At 57.2% G+C, this 20,149-nt stretch overlaps 1 protein-coding gene across 1 annotated transcript; it reads left to right on the top strand.

Moving 5' to 3' along the window:
- Positions 1 to 8,559: 8,559 nt before the first annotated feature.
- On the top strand, positions 8,560 to 19,926 carry CHST3 (carbohydrate sulfotransferase 3). Its single transcript, XM_075025374.1, has 3 exons — positions 8,560 to 8,673; positions 15,305 to 15,541; positions 15,697 to 19,926. Exons 2-3 carry the CDS (start codon positions 15,405 to 15,407, stop codon positions 16,925 to 16,927), a joined length of 1,368 nt encoding a protein of 455 aa, XP_074881475.1. The 5' UTR covers positions 8,560 to 8,673; positions 15,305 to 15,404; the 3' UTR covers positions 16,928 to 19,926.
- The last annotated feature ends 223 nt before the right edge of the window (positions 19,927 to 20,149 follow it).

The following is a 20,149-nucleotide window of genomic DNA, read 5'->3' as shown; positions in this document are numbered from 1 at the left end:
ATGATTATCACCCAATGTGTGTCTTTGAGACTTGCTCTTCATCTCTTCCCAGAACTGAACTGGTTCAATAAAGGCTTATTTTAACCCTCAATTTGGACCTGAGAAAAGTCAGCACCACCACACAAGATCAGCTACACCCAGGAAATAGCTAGATCAATACTCACCTTTCTGCTGAGCTTTGTTTGCTATGGTGAACGTCAGAGAAGAAACAATACTCCTCTTATCCTTCCCCAGGGAAGGGCAGAGAGGCATAGGAGTTAGCTCTCAACCCTGGGCACTGTCATCCAGCCAGCTGCAGAACAAAAGCGTGGCTGAGCCCATAGAAAAGAAAAAAATGCAAGAAACCAGTCTGTAAAGAACAGCAAATGTCATTCCTGGCTTAACACACTGGGTCAAATCCACCATTTGTGGAAGGACAGAGAGAACAACTGACCCAAAACATCTCAGGAGCCTGCCACTAGCCTGATGAAAAAGAATCTTCCCCCATTTCCCTCTCCCTTCACTAGGCCACCCTGCAGCTGCCCTTTAAAACTTAGCCAACAGCTGCTTCCCCTCAGGTTGTAATTTTTTTTTTTTTGTTCAGCAGCAGCTGATCTCTCTCTGTGCTCCTTTAGTTGGACAAGGTTCAGAGCCATGTTCTGTCCTTGCTAACAGGTCTGCAAATGAGAGTTAATTAACCCTGAGAGATTTGGAAACTGTTTTTCCATAAAAATGAGGATTATCAGGTTTGAGCTGCTCCTATTTCACAGGGAAGCTTAGAAAGCAAACAGGTTTTGCTCTTACTTGGTTTTCCTGATGCTGCCTGGGGCAATCAGAAGATATGTGGAATTTATAGTGATTTCTAGCAAAAGAGTCTGGGTTTCTCCATAATCTTTCCCTAGCTTGCTCTGAACAGCAGGTCAAATTGTTCTCTTGCTGTACATTAAGACCATCAAGGTGTGGTGGTTCATCCTACAGGTGTCCACACAAAGCAGGTGATCTGGTCCTTCTCTGTCTCTGAGACCTTTGGGATTTACACCAGGAGGGTCCTGCCCTCTGTCACACACCATCTCTCGTCCCACAGCGCGCCCTTCAAATGAGACCCACCACATCCAGAGCTGCCAAGGTGGAGAAAAGCATGTCTCATCCTTGCAGGCTGCCAGGATGCAACAGTGCCATTTGCTAGAGGTGGATCTTCCAGAGGTCCAGCTACAGGGCTTGGCTGGCCCTAGGGACATCCCAGTGAAGTTCCCTGGCTTCTGGGCAGATACTGGTTCTCTGTTCTTCATCTGCTCTGGTGGTTTTGTTTCAGCTTCTTCGTTGGAAAGGCCCTTCCCCCTTGTAAGCAAGGCTTCAAAGGTCCTGGTACCCTTATTGTGGGTTAAGTAGCAAGGATTTGGTTATCACCAAGCCAGACAAGGTTTCCAGGCAGAGGTGTTATATTCCTTTTGCAAGCAGACCAACAAGACTACAGCATGACTACTAGGGGATTGTCAGAAGCCACCGTCTGCCCTTCTGCAAACAGTGGCTGAGCTCTGGGAAGATTTAAAACACACTCCCCCAAAAAACTGGCAGTCAAGCAAGCTAGTAGCAGTCATGCGCAGCAGTGAGCTCTGATCCTTCAGCCAGTGGCTGGGGAATCTCAAACCTGAAAGGTGTTTCAGAATAGGATGAATGTATGTCTGTCTGGACAGGGCTAAATCAGGTTTCTATGGGTCCACAGTGATGTTCAGAGTGAAAGCATATGTCTGAACTGATGCTGGAAGGGGCTGCCCTGCTGTCTCTTGCACCCTGGCCATGGGCTCCTGCCACTTCCCCGTCTAGGGACAGGCTCACCCTGAGGACATCTGATCAGCTCTTGATCCAACTAGAAACTCTTCACCCTGCAAAGGAAAAGCAATAAAAGATAAGTTTTCAGGCTCATGTTGCTGCAAGTGACACAAAGGAAGGGAGAGGGAACATGTGCCAGCCACGTAAGGGTGGATTTAAGCACATCACAAAATTGCAGGGCAACAGAAAAGATGAGATACAAATAACACTTTAGGGTAAGGAAATAAGCTGCATCAATAAACCTCACTGATGAGAGCATTCAGCTTGAGAACCCTCTTCCAGCCTAAGGTTTCTTGAAGGTTTCATCAACATTTGGGAACATTTTGATAAAACCACACTGTCTCACAAATGTCTCGACGCCAAGGGTTTGGCTAAGATATTAATAAGTCACTGTAGCCAGAATTTATTTTCATACTCTTAAGACCATCTCATGATGTTGTCGGTGAGGAGCACAAGAGGACACCCTGCAGCAGAGAGCATCCCTGGCACACACTTTGGTGTATGCCTGTGCCCCCGTATTACACCACCAATGGGAGTTTTAAGAGGAGTTAGCAACTAACCCACCACACAGCAAAGCTAAATCTTCTCTTTTTATAGCACAGGCTTCAGAGAAGCACAGAGAAAGCTTGGTGCAACCTTGCAAATCCCGTTGCAAACACCTGCTCTGCTGTGGAAACTTCCCGAGCAAAACCCAGCTGGCAACACGGCTGAATAGTCCAGCACATTATGGGTGCTGAGCACCCAAACCCCTGAGTCACCCCTGGGGTTTTCTTGGTGTGGAGTACTTCTCAATAAAAGGTGGTTCTCACTTCCTTATTTAAGAGGGGAGAAAATGGGACAAGTCATGGTTTTGCAGACATTTCCTCTCCCGCTAAGGCTCAGAGTGGGTAACTGGTGCTGTTTAGCTCCTTTTCACAGGGGTTTCTCTTTAAATGCAGGCCAGTCGGAAAGAAAAGCCCGCTATCAGTCTGGGTCAGTCTCCCAGCCATGAACATCAAGCAAAAGGAGTGTTATTTGGTTGATCCTAAATAGAGTTCCCTGCCTTGAATGGTGTGTTGGGAGAGTGGGGTGTCTAGACGGGGAGTTGTCCCCATTTGTAGAGAGCAAGGAGACCTGGATTTTACCCAGCTGAGGATGCTGCTGACCTTACTAAGATGCTGACAGGCACCTGATAGCAATTTTTTCACTGTGGTGCAGCTCCAAAGCCAATAGCGCTGGTACAAACACGTTTGCAGTCTGCATGTGATCCCCCCTCTCTTCTCACTTGCCTTTTTTCTCTGTACCAGAGACTTAAAAAGCCAAACCAGAAAGCACAAGGCTTCCTGCTCACCTGGGAGAGCAGCAGACTGGCCTTGCTGGCTGGCCCCAGGATGGGGACATAAGAGACATTTTCTACTGGTGTTACTATTTTAAGGTTTACCAGCCTCTCTTCTCATGAGGCATCCCCCTGGCTCAGGTGCTCTCATCATGTCAAAGTGAATCTTTGCATTGCAGGTTTGGAAAGTGTTTGTGATGATTAAAAATAAACTAACTTCTTTATTTCACCCTCAGCAGTTTTAGAGAAACAGAATTGAAAAAGGAACAGAAAATGCAGAGTGGGCTTACTTGAAGATCTTGCAGAGGTTGCATGTGGGGGCTGCAGGAGGCAGCGAGGGAGGGGTGTGCAGAGGTCAGTCAAAAGCAGGTTGGCTGTGAACACTGAGTTCCCCACCAAGTTCCCACCCTAATTATGTCCACTTATTTTAAACATACCTGCTGGGGGAGGGAAAAAAACATCAACTGAAAATCTCACCGGGGATCTCAGATAATGAGATTTGCTGGGGCTGTACAAGCCAGTTTGCCTACAGAGGCCAGCTAGGAAAGCAACCACGAAAAAGCAGCCATCGCTACAGCTACTGGATAGAAACTGGCCAAGTATCAGTTCACCGTGGACAGCAGCGACTCCTTCCTCGGGTCATTTGCTGAGCAGAGGATGGCCTGAATAGCCACCCATGCGAAAGCACCGTTGTGCCGGACGGTGAGCGCGGTGCTGCTGTTTCCCTTGCAGAGACCTTGGCCTGCTGCCCCTGCAGCAAATGATTAGTTTCTTTAATGGACCCAGGCCCAGATGTTGTTAATGAGTCAGGCCTAGCCTCCAGCAAACGCTCCTGGTTTATGGATCACCCTTTCCACACTCTTTGCTGGCTGTCATCTCCCCCAGACCCTGGGCTCTGTCAGCGGGGCTGCTGTTTGGGCTTGCTGTCCTCTTCTACTTTCTGGGCACTTGGCTTTTTCTTCTTCGATGGCAATGCAGGCAGCACCTTTCCCTCAAAAGCTGATGTACCAGGGCTGTACATCGTGGTGTTGGGGCCATCGCTCTGGTCTGAAACACCCCCTCCGGGGGGGCTCTGCCAGCAAGGAGAGGCATTAAAATTAAGAGAGGAGAGAGGCTCCTGGTGGCAGCAGAGATGCCAAGAGAGGAACAGGCACTGCAGGAGGAAGGCAAGGGTTGGGCAGGGAGCAGTCAGGAGCTGCAGGCTTTTAGCTTAATCCAAAAAAGAGAGGTGGAAGGAGGAACCGAAAAAGCAGATGTGGGTTCTGGCCACACTCACTTTCCCCCTCCGGCTTGCAGGACCGGGGCGGGCACACGACCTTTCCACACCGGGAGCAGCCACGACGTGCTGCCGAGGTGGGGCTCGGCTCCCTGGGAGAGGAACCACCACCACCCCCCAAACCAAAGCCGGCGCTGAGGCAGCACCCTCTCCCAGTAAGGGCAACGGCTGGCAAACTGGGCACCGGTTTGCAAAGGAACAGGCGACGGGGGGGCAGGTTCGGCGTGCGGCCGCCAGGTGGCACCAAAAGCCCTCGGCGGGCAGCGGTTAATGCACCCGGGTGTCTGAACGATGGGGTTAAAGCGCTTAATTTCAGAGTTCGGCTTCTTTATAGTCTTTAGCATGGGACCTATGAGCGCCTGAGAGGGTGAAACACACCCATGGTTACATGGGGAGAGATATCCCCGTAGGTGGGCTTCGTTACTGAAAGGTCATTAAAAAAAAAAGAGCTGGGAAAGTTTCAGCTGATAGTTCTGCGTTCTGGTAAGCAGGCTAGCCTTGGCAGAGAGGATGACAACATCCTTGTGAAGTTTACCTGGGAAGGTCATCCAAGAGGAAAAGTCCAAGGACAGGTGGATCGCTGATTGGAAATGGCACCCGGCCCTTGGAAGAAAAACAGGACTTTCCCCTTGATGCTCACAGGCAGTGAGTCATCAGAGCTGTCGTTAAAGCACCTGAGGGTGCTTTTCTTGAGGTCAGGTATAGGTTATAGGTAGGCACGCTGTGCTCAGCTGGAAAACTGGGCTCTTCTGCTCCAGCAGGGCATTGCCTGCTTTTTCCTCAGGGCACAGGTAGCCTTAGTGCCCTGGGATGACCGTACATGCACCCACACACACACTGCCCCCAGCTCTGCACCCTGGCTCCGAGACAAACCTCCCTCTTCAGAGGTGGATCTTGGCTGGCCAGGTCAGGCTCTGCACTAGGACCCATGCTGCATGTTTTAGTTCAGTGTGAGCATCTGTGTGGCTTGAGGTTCCGCATCCCTTTTGCTAGAGGAACTATGGGGCTAGCGGAAACAGCTTCTTCTGACATGGGTCCCAGTTCCCTAGGCCAGCTCGTAGCCATAGGATGTCCTCAGCCCAGCCCCAGCCAGGAGCATGTGCCATCAGCAGCTGCCCCGCTGTCACGGGGAGGATGGTGAAATCCTGCCATTTGCAGATGCCAGTGCAGTCCTGTCCTCTGAAACCACTGCACCCAAGTTCCTTTGGCCTCTGGAGAATATCGCTTCCTGGGCTGCATTTGCAAAAGGACCTTGTGCAAAAGGAAATCAGGGTGTTTGCAACTCTCATTTTGCAGCTGGTGGGTCATCCCCGTGTCGCACACCATTGCCTCTCCGAGGCACATGCCAAAAAGCAGCTCACTGCAGTGTGGGCACCTGACCATGAAAAGCAGAAGGAAGACTCCCAACAAGTTTCCAGCTTTCTGGGAAGTAAGAAATAAATCTGAAGTGTGTCCCTGCAGATTCAGTCTTGAAACGAAGCGAGGGCACCTTCTCCATCTCATAACCTCCGACAACAGGTGTCCTTCCACTGTCTCTCGTTTCCAAGCCACATCATGACCTCCTGGGAAATAAAATCCTGAAGCGCCTCCGGGGGAAGCAGCACAGTGGAGGAGAACCAGGTTTCCCTTGCACTGCAGCTTCCAGACCATTTCCAGTGCCCCATCGCCACGTCTTGCTGCCAGATGCCACTGGACGGTGCTCGAAGGGACGTGGGGACAGATTTTGGTGACACCTAACCCGCAGGCAGATGCTACACTGGCTTTAACAGAGCAAAGTCCAATGGAGGCTTTTTTAAATCGGAGCCCAGCCTGGTGACCACTGCATCATCAGCTCAGACCAAGGGCAGAAAATGAAAGTCAGATGCCTTTATTCCCTGAAAACCCAGAGCATCCTCGTTGCTATAGCAACACGTCCCCCTTTTCTTGCTCCTGATGTCATTCTGGGGACCACTCCCCTGCCTCCTGCCGCACGGCAGGTGTGTGTGCGTGTGTATGTGTGTACACACGCGTGTGCAACACAGGGAGCGAGAACAGTCTCTGTTATCCCTGGGGAAAGAGGAGCGGGTGACAAAGGGAATGTGATCCCACAGCTAGCGAAGGGCGGAGGAAACACAACTCCCTGCCTCTCCCATCACCTCTCTTGGCAATTTGCAGAGAGGAGAAGGCACTTTGTTCCTCCCTGTGGCAGCTTTACTTATTGATGAAGCGGGAAGGCGATCTCCATCCAGAGCTCCGCATGTGTGCGCAGAACAGGCAGGGAGAGCACCCCGGGCTCGGGCGGGTGGGCTCCAGCCCAGGCTGTGCCCCACATCAGAGCTGTGCGGGGAAGGGTCCCTCCTCTGCTCCTACCACCCACCATCCCCCCGGGACCACTGCAAAAGCATCCTACAAAGGCAGCGACACTCCGCTAGCATGGGTGTCCCATTCCCCACCAGCCTCTCCCTACCCTCATCTCAAAATTATTTACATATTAGGGATGTATTTTTACCAAGATCTTCTCTGCCCACAAAATCTAAGGCAGAATTCCCTATTTCAATTGAAATAACAAGCGAGGAGCTTTAAAATGCTTTGCAGTGTTTCAGAACCCCACGCAACTCCTGCAGTGCGCGGCCAGCCAGACTTATCCGCTCGTTTTGACGTGATTAACCTGACAGCCTACACAGGCCTGATCCTGCAAGCCCTGGTTTTGCCTCATTTGGGCAGAGTTTGCGAGACGCTGCCCTTCACCCTGGCTCTGCGGGAGCCAGAGCCACAGCAGGAGTGTACCAGAGTTACTGTGCCCATCTGCAGCTGGATCACCGAGTTACTGGCTGCGGGATGCCCACTAAAACCAGAAAAAGCAGAAAGATGGATGGACGGATGGAAGCTGTACCCTAAACATCACACCCAGGCTTTCCTGCCTTGATGTTTGCATACAGACTGTGCCACCAGCCCCACGCGCTTCCAAGCAACACCGGGCAGGTCCACAACATCCCCGCGTTAATATACATTGCTACATATATATGAATACGCATGTGTATACATTTGCACAAACCCACTGTCACTGCAAGCACAGTGCTGGCACTCTGCGCTTAAACCCATACACGTTACCTTCGTTAATAGGAAGCCACTAACAAGCTGTGCAGGTCATCGCACATGAATGCCAAGAAAACCTGCATTTTTGCCTGTGCCACATGCGTAGTGGAAAAACTATGCCAGGAATGTGAAAGAGGGCTGAAACTTTTTATTGGGACTAGTTTTTCGGATCTCTTTCTGCCTGCAAAGCCAGATGTCTTTCAGCTCCTGGGTGTCTAATGTTACAGGGCTCTGAGGGAGCTGTATGAATTTCTGCACATAAGCCAGAATAGCCATTTCTATACAGTTTAATGCTCCAGACCCTAAGCCTGCCCTGTGGGGACGGTGACAGCCAGTGTCCCCCAAAGCTCCTGGTCTGCTCCCAGTAAGATGCTCTCACTCCTTGCCCTCCCAGGGCACACAGGCTCGTGCTCACCAGCACAGCACACCATGCTATATGGCCATCGCCAAATCCACCCACAGCTCCTGTAAGGGGAGGAAAACAGAGTTTGGTAATTTGGGGAGAAAGGTGCCGACCCTGGAGCCAGTTTTGGCTGGGGAGAAGGAGAAGGAGCCTTCCCACGCCTGCGAGGTGGCCGCGGAGAAGATGGAGCCAGGTTCCTCACCCAGTGGGAAGGCAAGAGCTGGGACAGGAGAGGTTCGGAGTGGATATAAGGAGAAACATTTTCCCCGGGAGGACAGCCCGGCAGCGAGCAGGCTGCCCAGAGAGGTTGTGCTGCCTCCAACCTTGGAGTTTTGCAGGACAAAGCCCTGACCACCCTGCCGTGACCCCGCTTATGGGCAGAAGCCTGGACAGGAACCCGCGGTCCGAATCGCCCCACGGGACGGGACTCGCCTTGGCCACCGTGGGACATTTTCGCGGGGTGTCTGCCCCCCATTTCCCCAGCGCCCGGGGGGGACCCTTGCCAACCCGGGGCCGGCAGTAACTCCCGCTTTCCAAGCTCGCCATGTCCCTGCCCGGCTCCGCCCCGGGACCCGCATCCAAGAGCCGGGCTCTCCCCCCCCCCCCCTCCACCGCCGCCCCGGGAGGGGAGGAAGGAAGGAAGGAAAGAGGGAGGGAAGAGGGGAGGGAAGGAGGGGAAGAAGGAGGGAGGGAGGATGACAGCGCCGTGAAGAAAAGCAGGGGACCCGCTGCCCTCCCTCCTCCCGCACGGCAGGACCAGGCGAGCTCGCCCCGAAGAGGAGCCGCCGCCGCCGGGTAGGTGCAACGGGGACCGGGCACCGAAACCGGAGCGTAAGCGGGGGCGGGGGGGGGGGGACACGGACCGGGAGCGATGGAACCCCGGGGCGAAGGGGGACGATGGCGGGCGGGGGTCCGGCCTTTCTCTCCCGGCTCCGAAGGCACTTGCTGGAAGTTGGGCTGTGCGAGGAGGGACCGCCGCCCCGACCCCCCCCCCCCCCAAAATCCCTGGCAAGGGGGGAACGGACCCCGGGGGAGGCCGGGGGGTCGTCGGCAGCATCCCCCCCGCGGGGGCGGCCCCGGCTCCTTTGTGCTCTCTCCGGCCTCGGCCGTTCCTTTGTCTCCGTGCGGGCCCCCCGCCCCGGCCGCCCGCTCCCGGAGCGGGGCAGAGCCGGCGATGTCTTCCCGCTGGCCCGGGCTGCCGGATCCCAGAGCCCTGCCTTGGGAAAAGAAAGTCCTCTGGACATACCGCCCAGCCCGAGCAGCTCGCTCCGTTGCTTTCTTTCGGGGGAAAAAGAAAGAAAAAGGGAAAAAAAAAAAAAAAGGTGGGAAAAAAAAAATAAATTAAATGAGGGCGAGCTCTTCAGCTGCAACGCTGAGCTTCCGTCCGGAGCGAAGCGTGTCTGGGCCGAGAAAAGGAGACTTTCTCACAACCATCCCGGAGTTGCATCATCCGGCCTGTCAGCCCCTACCAGGGAGGACTGGAAAGTTGTCCTCACCCTTTCCCCTCCTGCCCCAGGGCCGCTGGGGCACCCTGGCCCTCGGCCGGCTCCTGGCCACCAGGAACCAGTGGCTTTTCTGCTGGTGCTGGGGCACCGGCACCTTAACGGCCCCAGGCGCCCAGATGGGACTTGGCTGGCATGGGGTTACCTTGGGGGGGAAAGGGCCGCCCCAGGCAGAGTCCCCGCTCAGCACCTGAGGGGATTTCGGCAGCCGCTCCCAGCCACATCTGGGGAAGCTGATTGCACCCCATAGCCTTTGCACCGCGGGACCCGAGCCTGGCTTCGGTCCCCAGGGGAAAGTGTCTCCTTTTCCACAGTCAATGATTTATGACACCACGCCAAGACAGGGATTTAACTCCACGATTTTCCCACATCTACCGAGTTGCTTCAGTGCAGGACTCTTTCTCACATCCCTGGACTCCTTGTGCTGTCAGGACCTGGGCACATTCTGCTTTTTCCCGAAAGCAACAGGGATTCACTATTCCCGCGGTGAAGATCTCTTGCCACCAGTCCCTCCCAGAGGTCCCTGGAGGGCTACAGACGCCTGTCTCGGGGTGAAAGGGGAGCAGAGCGGGGCACGGAGCGAGTGGTGTCCCTGGTTTTCGGCGTGGGTTTGGCAGAGGAGCTTCCAGGCTAGCGTGGAGCAGTGGGGAGAAGGAGCACAGGACGGTGGGAGGGACCGTGGGCTCTGCGCCCCAGAGAAAGGGCTCATTGAAGCAGGGACGGGCATTTGCGGTTCCCAGCGTGGCCGGGGGGCGACGGCACGCACAGCGGCTGGCATTGTGCTGCCGGCGCCAAGCAAACGGGGCTGGGAGGTCCTCTCACCCGTCTTGGTGGTCTGCTCTCCGGATCCCCTTGTTGCCCGGCAGGTTGGCGCGTTTGGTCACGCACCTTTGCTGCAGGTGGTGCTGCAAAACTCACCCCACCAGCATCCGTGGTTTCCAGCAAGTTGGTTCCAAGGTTATAGGCTTGTTAGCTGGCTCAGCTGGTCCTCGCTGGCTCCTGGTCCGGATGAATCCAGGGCAGCGCAGCCCAGCACGCCTGCAGATGTGCAATTTTACCTCCGTGCTCGGCACTGATGTCTCTGAAGTCCTGTCACATTCACCAGGGGCTCAGGCAGCAGCAGCAGCTCTCTCTGTTGGGTCAGGAGAAAACACCTTTCTTTGGACACCACCCAAGGTGAGGGAGAGCAAAGACCGCTCCGTCCTGGCCACGAAGCCTGGGCTGGTCCTATCACTAGCATTACTGTGCCTGACACCAGCCTCTAAATCCCTTCTGGGCAGTGCTTTTTAGGACACAAGGAGCAAGGACAGCTCAAGTAAGTCATCCCAGAGCTCTGTGTGCCTCCTTGAGGGCGATAATAAGCAGCGGACAGAAGATAACCTCGCACTCCTGGAGTTTGAGAGCACATGCAATGAAAAACAAATTGTTTAAGTGGTGCTCGTTTGTACCAACGCCCACTGCTGCTGCTCCCGAGCATAATCTCCGGTCTCTGCCCTCACCTGCATGCTTCAGCTCCCAGAGTGGCTTTGCCCTGGGTGCCCAGTTAAGAGGAGAGCAGAGAACCAAGCCAAGGCAGGTTGAAGGACTGAGGGGCAGAGCGAGGAAGGGAATGGGGAGGAGAAACAAGCGTGGCCCCTGCGTTAACTTGAGGGACTGAACATGTGGAGGAGCAAACCCCTGGCCGTGTACCCGGATGGCTGCCCGAGTCAGGGGGACAGTTCTTCTGCCCTTCCCGTCCTCCCTGGGGGACACAGCCCCTGCTCATGCCCAGGTTTCTGTGCTGCAGTGGGATGGGTTGGGGCTGCCGCAGGCACCGGCACCCTGTCCCTGCCCGAGCCAGAAGAACTTTGCATTCCTGACTTTCTCCTCCGATGGGCAGTTTTCAGGCTTCAATTTGACAAGTCTCGGGGCTATTCTAGGCAACTTTATAAACATCGTAGGAGGTGACTTTTTTTTCCCTTTTTTAGCTTGAATACACATGGTTTTAAGCAAAAAATACCTGCCCAGGCAACCTCCTTAGCTGTGCCTGGGGGCAAACCGAAGCGGTGCTGTGCTTGTGCCATGCCTTGGAGAAAAGCCAGGGGCAGGATCAAAATTGCTAGGAGATGAAAGCAAAGTGGGAAGCGTCAGTGGCACGTTTCCCAAGGCCAGCCTCGGGAGGAAGTGGGGAGCGGAAATAGTTGATAGAGTAAATACAGAGAGAGCTCGGGGTGGTTTTTTGTTTTGTTTTGTTTTTTTTTCCCCAGGTTGCAGACAAAGAGCAGCGGGGAGAGCAGATAAGCGCCCCTGTGCCTTATCTCTTTGTTGTTCTTCTCCTGTGTTTTGCTGGCTAGCGTTGCCGCCTTTAATCTGATGAAGCAAAGCATCGCAGAGGGAATTACTCCAGGGGCAGCAAGCTCAGCCGCAGGTCCCCACAGGCTCCTTCCTCCCAGGAGCCTGGCAGAGATGCATGGGGGCAGATGGGGGGGGGGCTGGATGGCCAGAAGGATCTCAGGCAGGGAGGGAGCTTGCAAGTAGGTGCTTTGCCTCCGTTCCTTGTCCAGAGCTCATTTGTTGCCTGTTGAGTCACCGGAGGAAAATGTGACTTCATCCAGTCACACCTCCAGCTAGCTTCCCCCGCCAGCCCGCAGGCATCTTTTCTTTCCTGGATCCCACCCAGTAGGTGTTCAGGGCAGCCGGAGGAGGGGGATGAGAGCCCTAAGGCTTTGTGAAAGACCCTCCCTTTCCCAAAACTGAGCCAAAAAACCCAGTTCCACGCTCCCAGGCAGGCAGCGCCGTGAAACGCCCTGTAGAAGTACAACAAGAGCATCCCTTCCCTCCTTCCTCTCACCACGGAGCCTTGCCATCCTTGCTCTGGGGCTATGCTGCTTTTCTCACCCCACCTCCAACACCGGTGGGAGCATCCATCCGATGAATTGACTTGCTGCGGCAGACTTGAATGGTTTGGCATCTCTGTAATTGTCCGAATCCTTCCTTCTTGCTGTGGCAGGGTTGAGTTAAGTTGCTAGCAGTGGCGGATATCCACCCGAGCAGTTTTGTATGGGAACAAAACCCCCACCACCAGCCAAAAGAAAAAGCCCCTTTGCTGGCTTTGACTTCGCTGGGAAACCTGCAAAGCCTTTTACCATCACGCCAGTGGGAATTGTAGCCGTCCCTGCTGAAATGAAAAGCATTTCCAGCCTGAGGGATAGGAAAAAGCAGGGAGCAGCGCCGGGGGAGTTGCCCCAAGCCACGTGTGCCGCCTTCTGGGGCGTCTCAGTTTAGCGCTCGTGGAAATTATTCCGTCTTGCTTTGAGATGCGCAGCGGAAGAGGAGACCGTTGGCTGGCCGCTGCCTGCCGGCGCCAGAGACGATGTCCGTCCGTCTGCTCCCACTGCCGGGCGCGCATCCCCTGGGAGCGGATGCTGCTGGTGCATCCCCGGGGCGGTAGCAGCATCCCAGTGGCTCTCTTCGCACCTCCGACCCGGCAGAGCCCCGGCGGGCGGCCAGAGGGGAACATGCGGGGCGCACAGAGCCCCTCTGTTCCCACTCACAAAGGGACGCTTGTGGCTTGCTCGCTGCCCCGGCCGGGCTGCGCCTCGTGGGCCCCAGCGAGGAAGAGCTTTAGGATGCCAAGCAGGCCCCAGCCAGCCTCGCCGGGTCACCCCGTGTGTCCCCCAGCCCCATGGCTCAGCTCTGCAAAGAACCCCACGCCTGTCGCCACCGCCCTGCGGGTCCCAGGCAGGAGATTTGCAGCCGGCTGTTTATTTAAGGAATTATGTCTGCCCCGGGGCCTGTGAATCGGGGGTTTTGCCAGCGCTGCTGGAAATGGCTCTCTGTGTCATCCCTGCAAGTAATTCCTGGTCTGTGGCTCATTTGTGGTCAGTTGGCTAGGGGCATTAGAGGGGGAGAACCCCGGGCTGGCTTTCCCCAGGGATTTTGTCTGAGCAAGCAGTTGATGCCATCCTCCCGCTGCGTGCGTGCTCTGGGCAGCGAGGCAACAGTCCCCTGCGCTGGGGAGGCGAGGGCAGGGATGCAGACCACCGCCGCTGCTCCCCGGGATGCTGCAAACCCAAAAGTCCTTTGCAGCGGCAAAGCCAGCAGCTCTGCCGGGCGCCGAGAGACGTGGCTGCACGCCGAGGGCTTTGTATATTTTATTTCTTCTCTCGGTTGCTCAAATACTCCGACAAGTTCTGTCGTCACAGGGGCACCGAGCGGGACCGACAAGGGGGGACTCGGGGGACGGCGCGGCAAAGGGCACCTGCCCCGGCTGCTGGCCTGTCCCCGAGGAGCGGCGTGCTGACAAACTAAACTAACAGGGCTGTTAAACACACACACACATACGTGTGCGGGGGGATGTCGGTGCCACGGGCAGCAGGAGGAAGGGGGAAGCTGGGGAGCCGCTGTGGAAGAGCTTGGGAGCCACCGGGGATCTCCAGGATCCCTGACTCCCACCAAAGCCCCTGGTTTCCTGGGTGCGTAAGTGCGGGTGTCTCTTTTTAGCAGCTTTTGCTGGGAAGGAGATGGCTCAAAGCCAAGCCCCGAGAACCGAGTGGTTTGCTCAAGCTGGGAAACTCTTGGCCCTCCCGCAGAGAGGGCTGGGATGCTGCCCTGGCCGTGGGGCACATCCCTCTCCTCCTGCCCACGCTCCCTCCTTCCCAGCAGGAGGGGCATACAGTGAGCGACACCAAAAAATGCACATTTTGGCCGCAGACGGCATTGAGGAGGTTTGGGCGTGACGCAATGCCTGGCAGGGCTTCCCTGCTCCACACCCTGCCGAATGCCGTGGGTACCGCGGCTCAACCAAGGCATCTCCCCCCCGGCAAACCTCAGGGGCCCCCCCAAAGGACGGGGCTCTGCCGGGCTCCCTCGCCTTCACCCCTGAAAGCAGGGGTGCGACAGGCTGCAGGGGTCACGCTGGCAGGAGCCAAACCAAAGCTAAATAGACTTTCCCTGAGTCACCGAAAGTCTGGCCAAGAAAGCAGGACAAGCAAACAGCATCACCCACGTGGCCGGCTGGATGCCGGGCGTGCGAACCAGCGGCCAGGTAGCAGGCACCGGCAACCCTACGTGTGTAAATTTGCACACACGACACGTGCTGGGGACCTGCCCAGGGGTCCCAAAAGGCAGCTTTGACCCCCAAAATCTCTACCACGTCCCAATTGGGATGTGGGTTTTGTACAACTCGGAGCAGCTCCTATCATCACCCCCATTTCGTCGACCCCGGGAGGAAGAGGAGGGCTGCGGCGGGGAGTCTCCCAGGGGGTTTTGCATCCTGCACCGAGCAGCTGCACCGACATTTGGGGTTTTTTTTCCTTTTCAGAAAAAGCCCCCAGGAGCGTTTTACACCCCGAGCGGGTGGGACTGGCGGCAGCAGCAACATTTTCTGGCCCGCCATGGTTCCTGGAAACCCTCTGGCTTTCATTTTCGTGGCTCAGCAGCCGCCGCCGCTGTGCCACAGGAAGGCGGAAGCCACGCGGCCCCACGCTGGGGCCCTACGGCAGAGCCTGCGACCCTCCCCAAAAGTAGCTCTTTCCAGAGGCTGGGAGCCACGATGCCCAGCGGATCGGGATGAGGAGCTGCTCTCGCAGCCCGGGGGGGGGGCCTCGCTGTCTGCAGCAGGTTTTTGGCCAGCGGGGAGCAAGCAGCTGTCGGGGCGGCGGGGATTGGGTTTCAGGGCTGGCAGGGGCAGCCAGCAGAGGCGCGGTAAGGGGTCCTGTCGGGGAGATGTATTTCGGGAAGGAGGAGGAGCAGCCGATGGGGGCTTTGGGCAGCTGCTCCTCGCGGGAGGGATGGGAGCGGTAGGAAAGAGCTCCCCCCCCTTTTTACTGCTTTTGTCGAGACCTCGTTGGTCATCCTTTGCGGGAAGGGTCAGCCTCTGACCTCTGCCCGCTCCCCCCACCCACAGAGAGCCACCACCGTGCTGACCCTCCTTCTCCCCGCAGGCAGGGCCACCCGGGCCAGGGCCAGCAGAGCAGACGATGCCGGGCGGCTAGCCCAGGACACCTCCCCGGCGGGCGGGAGGGACGCGTGTGTGTCCCCCCCATGGAGATCCGACGCGCTTTACCCCAGGATTCCCGGGAGCTGCTGCACTGCCTGAAGATGAGGAGCAAGTACGCCGTCCTGCTGGTCTTTGTCGTCGGCCTCGTCATCATCGAGAAGGAGAACAACTTCATCTCCAGGTAGGGAGTGGGTACCTAAGTCGCCTCATGCTTTTAATCCTTTCTCTCCCCGACACCCCCAGCTCCTGTGCAGCGGGACCCCCCCCCCCAAAACACCCAGCTAGGACGCGGGGGTGGTCCCGCTCCCCTCCAGGCTGGACTGGGTCTCCCCACAGGGTGTCGGACAAGCTGAAGCAGTCCCCGCAGGCGCTGGCGGAGGCCAACGGCACGGAAGCCAGCCCGGCGCTGGCCGAGAACGGCTCGCTGGCCTCGCTGCAAGAGCTGGATGCCGCCTTCTCCCAGCTGAGGTCCCACCTGCGCAACGTCACCCTGCAGCTGGTGGGCAACGGGGACCCCAGGCCGCGGCGGCATGTCTTGCTGATGGCCACCACCCGCACCGGCTCCTCCTTCGTGGGAGAGTTCTTCAACCAGCAAGGCAGCATCTTCTACCTCTTCGAGCCCCTCTGGCACATCGAGAGGACGGTGACCTTCGAGCCAGGGGGAGCTAACGCGGTGGGCTCGGCCCTGGTCTACCGGGATGTCCTCAAGCAGCTCCTCCTCTGCGACCTCTACATCTTGGAGAGCTTCATCTTGCCGGCGCCTGAGGACCACCTGACGCCCTTCATGTTTCGGCGGGGCTCCAGCCGCTCGCTCTGCGAGGAGCCTGTCTGCACGCCCAGTGCCAAGAAGGTCTTCGAGAAGTACCACTGCAAGAACCGCCGCTGCGGCCCCCTCAACATCACCCTGGCCGCCGAGGCGTGCCAGCGCAAGCAGCACGTGGCCCTGAAGACGGTGCGCATCCGGCAGCTGGAGTTCCTGCAGCCGCTGGTGGAGGACCCTCGCCTGGACGTGCGCATCATCCAGCTGGTGCGGGATCCCCGGGCCGTCCTGGCCTCCCGCATGGTGGCCTTCTCCGGCAAGTACGAGACCTGGAAGAAGTGGGCATCCGAAGGGGAGGCTCCCCTCCGCGAGGAGGAGGTGCAGCGGCTGCGGGGCAACTGCGAGAGCATCCGTCTGTCAGCCGAGCTGGGGCTGCGGCGGCCGGGCTGGCTGCGGGGTCGTTACATGCTGGTCCGCTACGAGGACGTGGCGCAGGCGCCCTTACAGAAGGCAGAGGAGATGTACAGCTTCGCCGGGCTCCCCCTCACCCCCCAGGTGAAGGAGTGGATCGGCAAAAACACGCAGGCGCCCCGCGACGGCAGCGGCGTCTACTCCACCCGCAAAAACTCCTCTGAGCAGTTTGAGAAGTGGCGGTTCAGCATCCCCTTCAAGCTGGCGCAGGTGGTGCAGGATGCCTGCGCCCCGGCCATGCGCCTTTTCGGCTACAAGCTGGCCAGCAGTCCCGCCGCGCTGGCTAACCGCTCCTTCAGCCTGCTGGAGGAGGCACAGCCCTCCTGGGTCACGTAACGGCGGAGGGAAGGGGGGAACGGACGGCGGTGGGGGGGAATCAGGGGCTGCAGCCGTGCTCCCGGCCGGCCTGGAGGAGACCTGGGGGTCCCTGCTCCCGGAGATGCTCCTCGCCGCTGCCGGGTGGAAATCGGCAGCCTTGGGAGCCAGAGCATCCTGCCAGAGCTGACCCCGGGGTCCCGCAGAGCCTGAATTACACAATTTCCTCTGGGAATGGGGAAATCGCAAGGTTGAGGGGCAGTGGGGAAAAGCGGGGGGGGAGGTTTCGGCACCGGGGCCACCTCCCCAACTTGGGGCTGTGCCGAGGAAGAGGAGGGTGAGGGCGAGCAGAGGGCGTCAGGACCAAGCACCTCTGCATTGCCACCCCCCCCCAGCTAGGATGAGGCAAGGACAAGACCTCCGTGGTGCCAGCAAGGACCCGGACCCCAGTGGCCTTACTGGTTTAGTGCCTTCATACACCAGCACAGACTGGGAACTGCCCCAGAGGCATGCTGGGGCAGGAGTCACCCGCGGAGCCCTTGGAGCACTTGGGCTGCAATGAAATGAGATGACTTTGTAGTTTGGTCCTCTTCAAAGTTGGTTTGGGGTTTGGTTTTTTTTCCTTTTTTCCTGGGTATTTGCATACCAGGGTCACCAAGCAAATTTATTTATTTATTACATGAAAAAGAGGGGGAGGCAGGTCAAGGGGCTAAACCCAAAAATCAGAGCAACACAACGTACCGCAAAGAAACAGAGACACACCCAGAGCTGAGGTGGCAGAGGTCAGATTTTGGCCGGAGACCACCACGTGCCCTACCACACGATTCCGGGAGAGCCCCTGGGGACCGACAGGCTATAACCCCCCCCAGACCCCCAGCAGAGTGCGGCCGGTACCGGGACTGCACCCACCTCAAGCGGGAGCGACTGCAAAACGCGGCGCCTGCTGGAAGACGGTCAGACTTATTTAATTAAAAACAAAAATGCAACAACACAGAGTCCAAAGCATCTCCTGTCTCCTTGGTATTCGTGTGCACCCCCCACCCGGGGGGGAACCCCAGAAATACTTGTCAGCAGCACCGGTGGGTGACCTGGTAGAGGCACGGGGAGTTTTGGGGTGTTTGCCACATGCAGACGTTCACCCAGCAATAGCCTGGCACTGAGCTGCCCCCTCCAATTCACATTTAATGAATTAAAACACCTATTTTTAGCCCACTTTGCAGCACATCCTTTTACTCCCCGTGTATTTTGAGTTACGACAGCCACCCAAGGGAGAAGCCAGGCATTTCGGTGAAGGGTAGGGGTTCTCTCTTCCTAAGACTTGCTGGGGACCTGAGGGAGCCCCGAGGGGTCCCCGCTACCCCCCAGGTGTGGCCAGCAGCCCCACGTCACCTCTCCCCAGCCAGAGCTGTCGGCCAAAAGCAAAAATAAATAAGTAAAATCAGGCGGCGGCTGGCCGCAGCTGGGCTCCCTTTCTGCCGGCGGAGGGCGGCTGGGAGGAACGCGCCTGGGCCCCGGCGACGAGCCGCGGCTGGGGCGAGCTCACAAAAGCCGTGTTTTTGACCCAAGAGGGAGAACAGAAGCGGCATTGAGGAGCACGGGGCCGGCCGGCGGGGAGCAGCCACGCTGGAGCCCTGGGCGGCCGCCTGCTCCCACCGGCTAGGGAGGTTTTTCCGAGCGTGGCCGCCTTGCTCTCTGGGGAGCATCTGGCCTCAAGGTGTGAATTCAGGGTGCTCGACGCCAGCCGGCTGGGGAGAGGGCGCAAAAGTGGGGTTTTCTTTGCATTGAGCAGCGCGGGTGATACGCTCATCGCTTGCAGGCGATGGAGAGCCGTCAACCCCCTCCCTGTCTTGCACGCAGCTCTTGGCATCGCTGGATTTGCCGAGTGAATTGGGTTTTGTTTGGAGGCTTCCCGCCGGGAAAGCGGCGGGGTCGCCGAGGTCGCCTGGATACCCTGCGGCTGCGCGCTGGGAAAAGCCCACGGAGCTCGGCCAGCACGAGAGGGAACATGGCTGGACCCAGGGCAACGGTTACAGGCAAACGCCTCTCCTGTGCTTCTGCAAAAGTACCCATTAGTTTGGCTTTTGCAAAGCAAATAAAGTTTAAATTAATTGTTGCTTTGCAAAGCAGCACGAGGGGTAAATAGCTGGTCAACTGCCAGAGCCGGGAATGGGACGTCGGAAGGGTGGCCCAGCATTCCCCTCCCATCCCACCATGCACGGAGGAGCCTCGGGGCTTGGGCAAAGCAAGGTTTAGGGCGCAAGGACAGACAAATAAAGGAGAATACAAAGCAAGCGGTGAGGGAAGGGGGAACCGGGCTGAGCTGAGGCCAGAGGGGATGACGACAACCATCCATTCTCACCTGCGCTGCCTGCATGGCCTCAGCCCTGGCTGGCTCCAGCCTGTCATTGTTAGCTAAGCACAAGCATTTCTTCCTGGACACCCTCCAGCTTCCCATCAAAAATGTCATAGGACAGAAAGAAAACGCCCCGGAGCCGTGCAGATTTCTGTAGGGGCTAATTGCTCTCATTAAACCCACGCAGCCATGACTCCAGCGCGGAGCCAGATGCATTGAGAAGCCACGAGGGACACGCGGCTCCTTTCGAGACCGAAGCAGCCAAATTCACCCTGTGCCAACTGGGGGGAGGTTTGTCCCCCCAGGAGAGGCACCTCCTGCCTACCCTGCTCTGGCCGCTGCCAGGCCTTGCCCCAGTCCTTCCCTGTAGGAGGAAAGGCATGGATTTGGGAGAAAAAGCACACATTGGGAAAGCCACAGCAAGAGGCAATGCCTTAGAGCAAGGACGTACCTGCATTCAGCTGGGCCACGCAGGAAGCCCACAGCAGGAGCCACAAGAGATGCAGCCTCACCTTTCCTCCATCCACACCAATGCCAAAAAAACCCCATCCTCTTTTCAAGGGATTCAAGCTTTCAGAACTAAAACAGCTCCTGAAAGGACCAGGCTTGCCTTAAAACAAGCAAACAAAAGAAAAAAAACCTTCACTTCCCCATCCCAGGGCGGCTCCCACCCCTTCTATAACCTGCCCTGGGCAGGTCAGTGCCTGCAGCTGTGCTGCCCTCAGGCTCACCTGCTCAGCCTGCCACAGCTGTATTTTAGGGGAAATTTAGGCCCATCATGGTGATGTTTATTGTCACCAGAGAGGCATTTTCTGCAAGTAGCCCAGAGCAGCGAGGGGACACGTGTCCCGTGAGACAGGGCCACCAGCCGAAGCCTGCTTCTCCTCGGA

The sequence above is a fragment of the Buteo buteo genome, chromosome 4 (genome assembly GCF_964188355.1).
Source record: "Buteo buteo chromosome 4, bButBut1.hap1.1, whole genome shotgun sequence".
Taxonomy (NCBI): domain Eukaryota; kingdom Metazoa; phylum Chordata; class Aves; order Accipitriformes; family Accipitridae; genus Buteo; species Buteo buteo.
This window is presented reverse-complemented; position numbering and strand designations above follow the sequence as displayed.